The sequence below is a fragment of the Vicugna pacos genome, chromosome 10 (assembly GCF_048564905.1).
Source record: "Vicugna pacos chromosome 10, VicPac4, whole genome shotgun sequence".
In the NCBI taxonomy this organism is placed as follows: domain Eukaryota; kingdom Metazoa; phylum Chordata; class Mammalia; order Artiodactyla; family Camelidae; genus Vicugna; species Vicugna pacos.
Window position 1 is genome coordinate 70,753,088 of NC_132996.1, and position 12,784 is coordinate 70,765,871.

General features: G+C 49.8%; 1 protein-coding gene across 2 annotated transcripts in view; it reads left to right on the top strand.

Annotated features, from left to right (window-relative positions):
- Positions 1-12,784, top strand: part of LRP5 (LDL receptor related protein 5) — a 100,240-nt gene that overhangs the window by 32,457 nt on the left and 54,999 nt on the right. For both annotated transcript variants that reach the window (XM_072970464.1, XM_072970463.1), the window contains exons 3-5: positions 2,802-2,999; positions 10,020-10,216; positions 11,255-11,386. In XM_072970464.1, coding sequence (XP_072826565.1) covers positions 2,802-2,999; positions 10,020-10,216; positions 11,255-11,386 — 527 coding nt within the window. The remainder of the gene's footprint in view (positions 1-2,801; positions 3,000-10,019; positions 10,217-11,254; positions 11,387-12,784) is intronic.

Genomic DNA, 12,784 nt, shown 5'->3' on the forward strand with positions numbered 1-12,784 from the left:
CAGTGGCTCCTGGGTCTCAAGTTAAAGCCAGGCTGATACCCAGCCCCCTCTCTAAAATGTAGAATGGCCCTTCCCTAAAATAACACACAGCCGCAGCCGCAGCCGCAGCCCTCCGTGTGGACACCAGGTTGCAGGGCTTTTCCTTGGAAGTTGATTTTCCTCCGTGGAATTTGGCCGGGCCTGTGGCAGTGTTCAAGGCTCTGCACGAGCTCCTTCACGCCAGCCGGGCTCTGGGAACGGGGCAGCTCACAAATTCCCCATTTAAGGAAACCAGCTGCCTCTGTTATGAAACCCCAGGGAAGGAATTTGAATTATGCTCCTCGTGGAGGTCCTGAGCCTTCACACTCTCCAGCCTTCCCTGTTGGCTGCAGTGGAGCATTCGGGGAGGGCATGATTAGATGGCTCTGAGATTTATTCTCCTGATACCTTCTGGGCAGTCGGCAGAAGGGCTGGGCTCTTTCCAGGCCACCGGGGGTGGGAAAAGCACAGGGAAAAAGGCGTCTGCACCAGGCGGGCGGGAGCCTTTGCCGAGCTGGCCCACAGCACCTGCGAGCCTCAGGCTGCTGGGAAACCCACCAGCACCCAGGCCTCCTGGCCAAGGGGTGAGTCAGAGGGTGGCCAGACTCTGGACTCAACTGGAGAACCAGGCTGTGCCCCGGAGTGTGTGACCTGGGGCAGCACAGTCCTTCTGAGCTTCGGTTTTCTCACCTGTCCGATGGGGATAGTGATTCCCGCTTTCCCTGCGTTGTCACTAGATGAAAAGGAGCGGTTAAGAGGCTTTTTGGAGAGGTGTTCCGATGAAGTGTGCTCTCTTCTCTGTCCCACGGGGGCTGAGAGGGGAGCATGGTGACAACAGCTGGGTATGGTTGGCCCCTCGGACCCCCCCATCCCCGCACAAACTCATTCTCATTCATCTTGTCACAGCCCCTCCAACAAGTGGCCATGGCACCAGCTCCAAGTGACACCCCCCGGGAAGGCTGCATGGCCCCACAACTTGGGGTGGCCCTCGGGTACCCGCAGCTCCTGGGCCACAGTGCTCCCATCGGGGGGGAGTGGCAGCTGTGTGTGTATCACTTTCCCTCTCCCGCTGAACAGAGACCCCCCCATGGGCGAGGCTGGGCTTGTTCTCCTGTGTCCCTGATGGCTCCGCTGATCCCTGACGGATGGCAGCTCAGGGTTTGCTGAAAGGGATGAGCCTCTGAAGATGTGGAGGCCAAGAGCAGGGGAGGGGGAGGTGTGGATGGGGAGAGTTGACCGGGAATACAAGCAGCTCGAGGGCCCACGAATCCAGGACTTCTGAGAAGTGACACTGTTCTCACTCACACGATGTCTATGGCCCTGCCTCTACCATCTGTGCTCCCAGCAGGCCTGCCCACTGTGGCATAGGTGGCTCCCTCCCCGTCGGAGTTCTGGGCCAGCTCCCACTGGCCCAGTGTGAACTGGCTGCCTGTCTTTAAAGCAGTCACTGAGGCTAAGGGTAATGGGATTTGCTGATTGTTCAAGACTGATCCTTGCCCACCCCAGGAGATGGGAGTCGGGGTAACCACACACCTGAAGAGTTTCATGAACTTTGAGTTGGGAAGGTGGTCCTCAAAGGGAAATCCAGGCACTGTCCTCCTTCTTTGAGGAGAGACACTGGTGTCCTGTGACTTGTCCACAGCTGCTGGGATGGGAACCCTAGGGGCTCAGATCCTCCAGGCTGGTGAGGTACCCTCTCTTCCACTGAAGAGCCACACCCAGACTCTAGGGACACCGTGCGGGGACCCCTCCTGGAGAGCTGGCACCGGTAGGGTTTGAACCCGTCACCCTGGACGCCTGATGATACTGTGTATTGTCTCTGCTCACATGGTGGGACGTCAAATAAGGAAGCCTCTAAGGAGGTGGTGGTTTCTCACTGGAAACTCTGAGAACATGGTTAAACAGAGCTGAATCACCCACAAACCCACTCAGGAGTAACTTACATTTCAGTGTATACCTCACCGACGTGTTGTTTTTAATAGACTTTTTTTTTTTAAGCAGCTTTAGGTTCACAGCAAAATGGAGGGGAATGTACAGAGAGTTCCCATATACCCATGTTTAATTGGTGACTTCTGACAAAGATTTAATGTCATGTACCCACCATTCTAGTAGCCTGCAGAATCATTTCACTGCCTACAAATCCTCTGTGCTCCACCGCCTCCTCCCTCCCCTCCCCTGGCCTCCCCCAGCCTTGTTACTGTCTCCGTAGCTTTACCTTCAACAGGGCATCATACCCCGGAATCATAGTATGTAGCCTTTTCACGTTGGCTTCTTTCACTTAGTAATTTAATATGCATTTAATATTCCTCCCTGTCTTTTCATGGTATAATAGTTAATTTCTTTTTAGCACTGAATAATATTCGATTCTACATGCTTTAATTGACTTTTAGAAGTTCATTTACAGCATTTGCATGGTAGCAAAAATTTCGGAAGCAACTCAGACGTCCAACGTGTAATCACTTAAATAATTTACAGTACTCTATTGCTATTAAAGGAACAAGGAAGATTTCTATCAGTAAAAAGCAGGGACCCAGACTATATTGCTAAATGAGAACAGGTTGAAACAGTATATTTGATTATCCAACTTTGAAAATTAGTATATTACTAACTGCTTAGCAAATCAGAAGTAACAACATCCCAGGCATGGTGGTTGTCTCTGCAGGGAGGTTTTAGGGCAAATTCATGGTATCTGTTTCAAACACTTGCATTTGTATAGGCAGAAAACAAACCAAAAAGCAGATCTGTGCTAGCTTCTGTCCTCGTGCCTCTGCCCCCTTTCCTAGGTACATGTACTGGACAGACTGGGGTGAGACACCCCGGATCGAGCGGGCGGGGATGGACGGCAGCACCCGGAAAATCATTGTGGACTCGGACATTTACTGGCCCAACGGGCTGACCATCGACCTGGAGGAGCAGAAGCTCTACTGGGCCGACGCCAAGCTCAGCTTCATCCACCGCGCCAACCTGGATGGTTCGCTCCGGTAAGTGCCACCCTTCTGGGATCTGGGCCAGTCCCAGTGGGGCCTTGGAGCCCTTCTTAACTCAGACCTGTGGTCTCGTACCTGTAACCCTGGGGCTTGAGGCATTCAGGACTTTTCAGAGCTGAGATCAGTAGCAAAATGCACAGGCCACATCTGATGTCACACCCGAGCAGGGTTTGGGGTGGCACCTGCATCTATTTCATAGGAGATGTACACTGTTCACTCTACGTGGGATGGAAACAGCTGGAAAGGGCCCCACCTTGGCGTCCAAGTGTTGCCACCCAATGAGTAACAGAGTGTTTTGGGTTTTACAACTGCAGATAAGGGCTTGTGGACCTAAGACCCAAGGCGCTGACAGGGTTATGGATTATTCTCTGCTCCCCGTCCTTATGCAGCTCTGTGTCTGGGAGGCAGGTGCAGGGCCAGGCATGTGTTCACAGCATTCCCAGCTTGCCAGAGGGCCTCACACGTAGTAGGTGCTCAGTAGAATAGGCTGAATGAACGAATGGATGGAAAGCAGTTTTTCCTTGTTGGTAATTGCTTTCAGAGCTCTCTGGGCAGCTTAACAGCACCCCCCCCCCCCCGCTGCCATGATACTTTACCTGTGGGAACGTCCCCTGCAGGAACAGGTGAGGGGCAGTTTATTCACTGACCGAGTGCTGCCTCCTGGCTCTGTGCCAGGTCTTGGGGATACTCCTGGGAGGACAGACCCCATTCCTGTACTGGCGGGACTTCTGGACCAGGGGTAGCAGATGGGTGCCGGTGCCGAGGGCGGTGGTGGCACTGCGTGGGAAGAACTCAGTGGCTGGATCCTGTAGACACAGGTGGACACCCACTGGAGCAGACGTGAGGATGCGACAGGTTTGCTAACTTTTGTCCAGGCCATGTGCAGTGGTCGTCTATTGCTGTGTAACAAAGTACCATAAACCTTGGCAGCCTGAGCCAGCAAATAGACTTTTGTAGTGGGGCATCAGGAATTAGGAGTGGCTTAACTGGGTGGTTCTGGCTCTGAGTGTGTTCCAAGGTTATAGCCAAGCTCCTGGCTGGGACTTTGGTCACTGAAGGCCTGACTGAGGCTGGAGGATCCACTTCTAATGTCCATCTCATGGCTGGTGGCCAGGAGGCCTCAGTTCTTATTGGACTTCTTAGAGCTGAGCCGTGTACCCCGGCTGATCAGAACCATTCTATCCCATTGTCTCTGAGAGCGCAGACTCGCCCGGGGCCTGGTTTGAGATTTGAAAAGTGTGGCAGCCTGGGGAACTGTGGTCCTTGAAGAGCTGAGTGACCCTGGAAGTTATGACAGGTGGATATTAGAGTCTAGAAAGGCTGCAGGCCAGGAGTGCCCTGGTCAAGGGATTGTGACGGGACAGTGAGGATAATGGTGGCATTTAAAGCATGGTAATGGTGGTGGTAGTGATAGTGGTGGTAATGGTAATGATGGTGTTGGTGGTGATGATACTGGTGGTGGTGATGGTGGTAATAATGATTGTGGTGGCGGTGCTGGTGATGGTGGTGGTGGTGGTAGTGCTGGTGGTGGTGCTGCTGGTGGTGGTGGTGCTGCTGCTGGTGGTGGTGGTGCTGCTGGTGGTGGTGCTGCTGGTGCTGGTGGTGGTGGTGGTGTTGGTGGTAGTGGTGCTGCTGGTGGTGGTGGTGGTGTTGGTGGTAGTGGTGCTGCTGGTGGTGGTGCTGCTGGTGGTGGTGCTGCTGGTGGTGGTGGTGGTGCTGGTGGTGGTGGTGGTGTGGTAACAATAGTAGTGGTGGCGGTATTAGTAATGGTGGTAATGATGGTGTTGATGAAGATGGCAGTGGTGGTGGTGACGTGATGATATGGTGGTAGCTAACCTTTCTGTGACACTTGCTATTTGCCAGAACATTTGTCAGTGCATTTCATGCTCATACCAACCCTATGAAGTGTTTGCTATTTTGATCCTCTGTTATGATAATGCACAGAAAGGCACATGCACTCGCTCAAGGCTACAGGGCTGGTCAGAGCCAAGGCTGAAAGGGGGCACTGTGGCTCCAGGGCCCACCCTCAGCCCCTCTTCTGCCTGCCTGACCACCAGATTCTTCTGGCTCTGCAGGTGGCTCTTTAGGGATATGCCCGGGGCTGTCCAAAATGGAACACAATCTGCTGGTCAGGAGGGTGAGCACTGGGGCCAGATGAACCTGCTGGGCCCGTCTCGGCTGTGGCCACGGCTGGGTTGCTTCACTGATCTGAGCCTTGGGGCCTTGAATGTGAATTGGGGATAGGAATTGTACTTTCTGGAGGTATTCACAGGGTCCAATGGGGCAACGTGCATAAAGCTGGGTGCACATGTCTGGACACAGGAAGCGCTCAGTGAAGGCTTGTGTGTCGGGGTGTTCCCAGAGCGAACGGGAGGGAGGTAGAGGGGCATGGCTGGAGCTGCATCCCAAGGGGAGGGGCGTCCTGAGAGGAGGAAGAGGGTGGGCAAGGCTAGCCGAGGCCTGGCGCTAGCTTCCCGTGGGGCCTGTGGCCAAGGCAGGGCTCAGGGAGGAGGAACAGCCTGAGGAATGATGGGCCTCGGGCTTCTCTGATCAGAACAGGACATCATGGGAAACCTTGAGTCAACATAGGACCCAGCAGTTCTACTCCTAGGTGCACACCCCCAAAGAACTGAAAGTTGGTAAAAACAACTACTTATACACGAATGTTCACAGCAGGACTCTCCATAATATCCCAAAGGTGGAAACAACCCACACGTCCACCAACGAGTGAAGGATGGATGGATAAACAAGATGTGGACGGTCCACACAAGGGAGGGTTGTTCAGCTGTGAAAAGGAGTGAGGCACTGAGAGATACCACACCACAGACGGGCCCCCAAAATGTGGTGCTGAGTGAAAGAAGCCAGACACGAGAGGCCACGTACCGTGTGGCTTCGTTGATATGAAATGTCCGGGACAGGAGGCAGCCTGGTGTTACCAGGGGCCGGGGGGCGGGGGGGAAGAGTAACTGCTTCCTGTGTTTGGAGTTTTCCTATGGAGGTGGGAATTTTCGGGAAATACCTGGAGGAATTACACACTTTGAAATGGTTAATTTTGTGTTAGATGAATTTCGCCTCCGTATAGCTTCTTATTTATTTTTGGTTGTTTATTAAGTTACAGTTGACATGTAACCTTGTGTTAGTTTCAGGTGTAGGGCATTATGATTTGTTCTACGCGTATATTGTGAAATGAATCCCCTAAGAAGTTTAGTTAACATCCATCGCCCTACCTAGCTACATTTTTTTTTCTTTGTGATGGGAACTTTTAAGATCTACTCTCTTGGCGACTTTTAAATCTACAATACGATATTGTTAAGCATAGTTGCCATGCTGAGTGTTACACCCCCGGACTTACTTATCTTACAACTAGAAACTGGTACCTTTTGACACCCTTTCACCCCCCACCCCTGGCAACCTCGTCTATTCTCTGAATCAGTGAGTTCGGGTTTTTAAATTTTTTTGAAATTGAATTATAATTAACTAACATACAGTAGTATTATATTAGGTTCTGGTGTAAAACTTAGTGGTTGGATTATGAAATGGTCATGAAGGTCACTTAACTATCCATCACCTACAAAGTTATTATAGCCATGCTGACTATATTTCCTTTGTGTCCATTGCATACATCCCCATGACTTCTTTATCTTGTAGCAGGAAGTTTGTACCTCTGACCCCCTTCACCTGTTTCATCTGTACCCCCCACCAGCTCCGCTCTGTCAACCACATGTTTGTTCTCTGTATCTAAGTCTGTCTCTGTTTTGTTTTGTTCATTTGTTTTGTTTCTTAGATTTCACATATAAGTGAAATCATATGGTATTTGTTTTTCCTCTGTCTGACCTTTTTCACTTAACATAATACCCTCCAGGTCCATCCATGTTGCCACAAATGGCAAGATTTCATTCTTTTTTTTATGGCAGAGTCATAGTCCAGTGTGTGTGTGTGTGTATCACATCTTCTTTATCCATTTATCTATCGATGACACTTAGGTTGCTTCCCTACCTTGATTATTGTAAATAGTACTGCAGTGAATGTAGGGGGTACACATAGCTTTTCAAGTTTGTGTTTTCATTTTCTTTGGAAAAATGCTTGGAAGTGGAATTGCTGGATCATACGGTGGTTTTATGACTAAAAATACTGTTTCCCTTAGTAGCTGCACCAATTTACATTGCCACCAACAGTGCAAGAGACGAGTGACGTCGAGCATCTTTTCATGTTCCTGTTGGCCATCTGGATGTCTTTGGAAAAATGTCCATTCAGGTCCCTCTGCTTATTTTCAATCTGGTTTAATCAGATTGTTTGCTTTTTTGATACTGAGTTGTATGAGTTCTTTATATATTTTGGATATGACCCCCTTACTAGATATATCATTTGCAAGTGTCTTCTTCCATTCAGCAGGTTCCCTTTTTGTTTTATTGGTGGTTTCCTTTGCTGTGCAAAAGCTTTTTAGTTTGATATAGTCCCATTTGTTCATTTTTGCTTTCATTTTCTTTTGCCTGAAGAGACATATTTAAGAAAATATTTCTAAAACTGATGTCAAAGAATATATTGCCTATATTTTCTTCTAGGAGTTTTATTATTTCGGGCCTTACATGTAAGTTGTTAATTCATTCTGAGTTTATTTTTGTATGTGGTGTAAGAAAGTGGTGTAGTTTCATTCTTTTGCATGTAACTCTCCAATTTTCCCAACACCAGTTATTGAAGAGACTGTCTTTTCCTCCTCCTTTGTGGTAGATTAACTGACCATACAAGCATTGGTTTATTTCTGGACTCTGCTGTTGCATTGATCTATGTCTCTTTTGGTGCCAGTACCATACTGTTTTGATTACTATAGCTTTGTAGTGTAGATTCATTTCTGAGTGACTATAATATCTCCAGCTTTATTATTCTTTCTCAGGCTTGTTTTGGCTATTTGAGGGCTGTTGTGTTCCCATACAAATTTTAAGATTATTTGTTCTAGTTCAAAAAATGCCATTGGTATTTTGATAGAGATTGCATTGAGTCTGTAGATTGCCTTGGGGAGTATGGTCATTTTAAAAATACTAATTCTTCCAATCCAAGAACACAGTGTATCTTTCCATTTATGTGTCGTCTTCAGTTCCTCTCTACATCCTACAGGTTTCTGAGCATAGGCCTTTCACTTACTTGGTTAAATTTATTTCTAGGCATTTTCTTCTTTTTGATGTGATTGTAAATGGCATTGTTTTCTTTATTTCTCTTTCTGGTAGTTTGTTATTAGTGTATAGAAACGCAACAGGTTTCTGTATATTAATTTTGTATCCTGCAACTTCACTGAATTTATTAGTCCTAGTAGTTTTTTGGTAGCATCTTCGGGGTTTTCTATATGTAATATGCCATCTGCAAGCAATGACAATTTTACTTCTTCCTTTCCAATTTGGATTCCTTTTATTTATTTTTCTTGCCTTATTACTAGGACTAGGACTTCCAATACTATGTTGAATAAAAGTGGTGAGAGTAGGCATGCTTGTCTTGTTCTTGACCTTAGAGGAAAAGCTTTCAGCTTTTCACCATTGAGTATGATGTTAACTGTGGGTTTGTCATATGTAGACTTCATTATGTTGAGGTATATTCCCTCTATACCCACTTTGCTGAGAGTTTTTATCATAAATGGATATTGTGTCTTATCAAATACTTTTTCTGCATCTACTGAGATGATCATATGATTTTTATCCTTTGTTTTATTAATGTGGTGTATCATGTTGATTGATTTCTGGATGTTAAACCATCCTTGCATCCCTGGAATGAATTTCATTTGATCACGGTATATGATTCTTGTAATGTGTTGCTGAATTTGGTTTGCTGTCTTTTGTTGAGGCTTTTTACATCCATGTATATCAGGGATATTGGCTTTTGATTTTTCTTTTTTTGTGGTGTCTTTGTCTGGTTTAGGTATCAGGGTAATGCTGGCTTCACAAAATGAGTTTGGAAGTGTTCCTTCCTCTTCCATTTTTTTGGAATAATTTGAGAAGGAGAGATATTAACTCTTCTTTAAATGTGTGGTAGAATTCACCAGATGGAACCATCTGGACCTGGACTTTTGTTTTTGATTACTGATTCAATTTTGCTACTAGTTGTTGGTCTGTCAGATTTTGCGTTTCTTCATGATTCAGCCTTGAAAAATTGTATGTTTCTGGGAATTTATTCACTTCCTGTAGGTTGTCTAATCTGTTGATATGTAACTGTTCATAATATTCTTTTATGATTCTTTGTTCTCAGTTTTCAAAAATGACATTAAGAAAACAGAGAAAAGTTAATGTTAGGTCAGATCAAGAAAGACCACAGATGTATGTATGTTTTTCAGTTGTTCAGTAACACCTTTTGAGCGTTACTCTCTCCTAGGTGCTGTACCGGGGGGCTGAGGTCACAGGTGATGACCACCCACCCACAGCCTCCACCTCAGGGAGCCGATAGTGGGGTGAGGGTCATTAAGCCAGATAATCACATGCTACCAGTTATGTGAATTAGCAATTCTGTTACCAGGCAATCTCATTAAAACAAGTTCTCATTTGCTGGGCATTATAAATGCATGGAAGGGAATAGCTTTTTTTCAGGTTGATACAAGTTTAATTTGCTTTGATGGTACAAATTATTGGCATTACAGGAATGAGCAAGTACATTGGGTCCAATTTCTATTAAGTTAAAGCATCGGGGCAGGACAGGTGTGCTTGTCATCAGCTTGTCTCCAGGTGTGGTTCCCTCCCTTGCCACTTTTCTTCCTTTTTTCCTCTCTGCAGGGCACTTTGCCAGCAGCTACCATTCTAGAAACAGGCTGGATGAGGAGTGGCTGGGTGGACCGGGGCCCCTGCATCACTGTCAGGGGTGGTGGGAGGCTGGCTGGGTCTGGGAGGTGGCCTGGGACACTCTGCCCTGGTCTCATGCTGCTCCATCACAGCTCCCGTGTCCTCTGTTGACCTGCCAGCAGGGACAATGGAGGGCTTTCAAAACTGGGAGACAATGGGGACACCCTAATGGCCTCTCCCTCCGCCTCCACCCCTGCAGGCAGAAGGTCGTGGAGGGCAGTCTGACTCACCCCTTTGCCCTGACGCTCTCTGGAGACACTCTGTACTGGACAGATTGGCAGACCCGTTCCATCCATGCCTGTAACAAGAGGACTGGGGAGAAGAGGAAGGAGATCCTTAGCGCTCTCTACTCACCCATGGACATTCAAGTGCTCAGCCCAGAGCGGCAGCCTTACTGTAAGTCGGGGGCTGGGGTGGGGGTTGGGGTGGCTGGCATCTTCCCCCAGCAAAAGCCCGTGGTCTGGGGAAGGCTGACCTCAGAGCAGCGGAGGAGCAAAACGGGTGCTTGCTAGCGTGGAGGGAGGTGTGTGCAGAGTGCAGGGCAGGCTGGGCGGGGCCCCTCTGCAGAGCTGTGTGGGATTGCTTTGGGTGGGGCTCTGCCCCAGTGGTCCTCAGTGGCAAAGGGATTCCCAAGGACGGTTCCCCTGTTTTCAGGGCCTAGTGGAAGTGACATATTTATTAATGAAAAATCTGCTCCAAGTCAAAGTTCTCAGCTTGGGGTCCCCATGGAGCTGTGTGGCAGGGGTCCTTGATGAGGAAGAGCCCCTGTGATAGGCAGGCAGCAGGGCCAGGGCCTTGGGCTCACCTGCTTCTTCGAGGACCACCACCAGCTCCCATGGGGACCCTGGAGCTGGGATTCTGGCCATGGTGCTGTTGAAGTTTCAAACTTTGAAGTTAAAAGTGGGGCCCCAGGGTTGGGGCTCTGTTTTCTGGGGAGAATATCGTGGTCCTGGAACTCAGGTGGGTTCAGTGCTTTGTGTTTCACGGGTACTGCCCCCTCCCTGCCTGGGGCACAGATGCCTGGAGGGGCTGTCAATTCGGCTGCATGTTGGTTGCAGAAGGGCTTGGGAGGATGAGAACACTGTCATCTGTTCTGAGCGGCTTGGCCCACCGTCCAGGTGTGGCCACCAAGCATCTGTGCAGAGCCCGTGGGTTCAGGCATGTCGCAGAGATAGGACGGGCCTCTGCTCCGGGAACCGACTGACCCAGGGCCCCACTGTTGCTGCATGGGCAGGTCCTGGGATCCTTCCAGGGAGGCCTGGGGCGGCCTCCACAGAGGAGGTGTCCTTCAAGGGGCCCTGAAGAAGATGGGGTTTCTTGCTGTGGGAGGTTGGGAGGAGGGGGCAGGTTGGAGGATGCCCACACTGGGAGTGGTGGGTGTGGGGCTGGAGGGTCCGTTCTGGAACCTTCTCTCAGCTGCCCTGTTTTCCCCAGTCCACACGCGATGTGAGGAGGACAACGGCGGCTGCTCCCACCTGTGCCTGCTGTCCCCGAGGGAGCCTTTCTACGCGTGCGCCTGCCCCACTGGCGTGCAGCTTCAGGACAACGGCCAGACGTGCAAGGCAGGTGAGGAGGGGTGGCCGCCGGCGTGGGTGCCCCGCAGCCTGCTGTCTTGGTGGGGGGGTGTCATGTGCTCCGGGCTCTGATGCCCGATGGGCGGATGACCTCCTTACTCAGATTCTTGTCTATAAGATGAGGTCGTGACAGACAGGCAGAGACCCCAAGTGCCCAGCACACTGCCGGCGTGTGTGGATGCATCCTAAAAGCTGGCTGTCTTTTAACTGTTAGACCAAGGCTGTGTTTACTGTCTCCAGAATGGTGGGGTTAGAAAAGGTGGGACGGGGCGCCTGGCAGACACGTTCTCCGGTCCTCATCCCGCCCCTGCTGAGTGCACCTGCTGCTGCAGCCCCGCGGCCAGCCCAGGCGTCTCTGCTTTTCTGCTTTCTCATGAGCGTTTTCCACGTGGATACGGAATGTAGAATTGACTTTTGTCCTTGCGTCCCGTTCCCGTGGAGTCTTCACGCCATGATAACCCCACTCCGTGGAAACCTAGGTCGCGAATACAGTCTTAGTGGGAGTTTTCTTTAGCGGGCATGAACTTCAGTTGTTCTCCCCCCACCCACACGTGTTTTTCTTTGCATTAGGTATTTTTCCACCTCTTTATTGTCTCCCTTAATTTTTAGGCACTTGCTGCTTCAAGGACTCGTGCTCTGGTTATTTTGAATGAAGCGTCTCCCTTCTCTGTGGCACTGCCTGGGGGCCTTCACTGCCTGGTGTTGGGTTCAGGGTGTGCTCCTCCGGAAATGAAGTGCATCCGGGCACAGCCCGTCCGGGGGGATGTCCAGGGCCCAGCACAGCTGGGCGGCACGGGGGCAGACTTGGGCCTGACCGGCGAGGGGTCTTAAGTGAGAGATGGCAGAAAGCAGCCGTCCCTGGGCCCACCCCACTTGGGGGAAAGGAAGTGGGGCAGGTGGCTTCCCTGGTGTCCTGGGGGCAGAAGAGAGGGAGCATTAGCAGAACTTGGTTATTGGTTTAAAACAAAAAGTTTTAACAAGTTTTGAGATGGAGACTAATGCCCTGGCAGTAGGCGGGGACTGGCTACCTGAGATGGAAGGTCGGAGAAGGTCCTTCCCAAGAGGCACCGTTTAAGCTGAGATTTAAAGTATTAGCAGGGTGGAGGGAGAAGGAACAGTGAGAAGGAACAGCCTGTGTGGCGGCCCTGAGGCAGGAGCGAGTTAGCGTCAGGACTGACCTCCCAGGCGTCCGATCTGTGCAGTCATCGGGGGCTCTGAGTTCAGAAGGGCCCCATGCTTGGTTTAAAGCTCCGTTGTCAACGTGAAATGCTTAATAGTTTTGAGCAAGGGGCCCTGCATTTTCACTCTGCAGTGGTCCCTGTAGTTTATGGAGCTGGTTCCACTTTGTGTATTGGAGAAAGTAAAGGGAAGTTTGGAAACAGCCTATGTG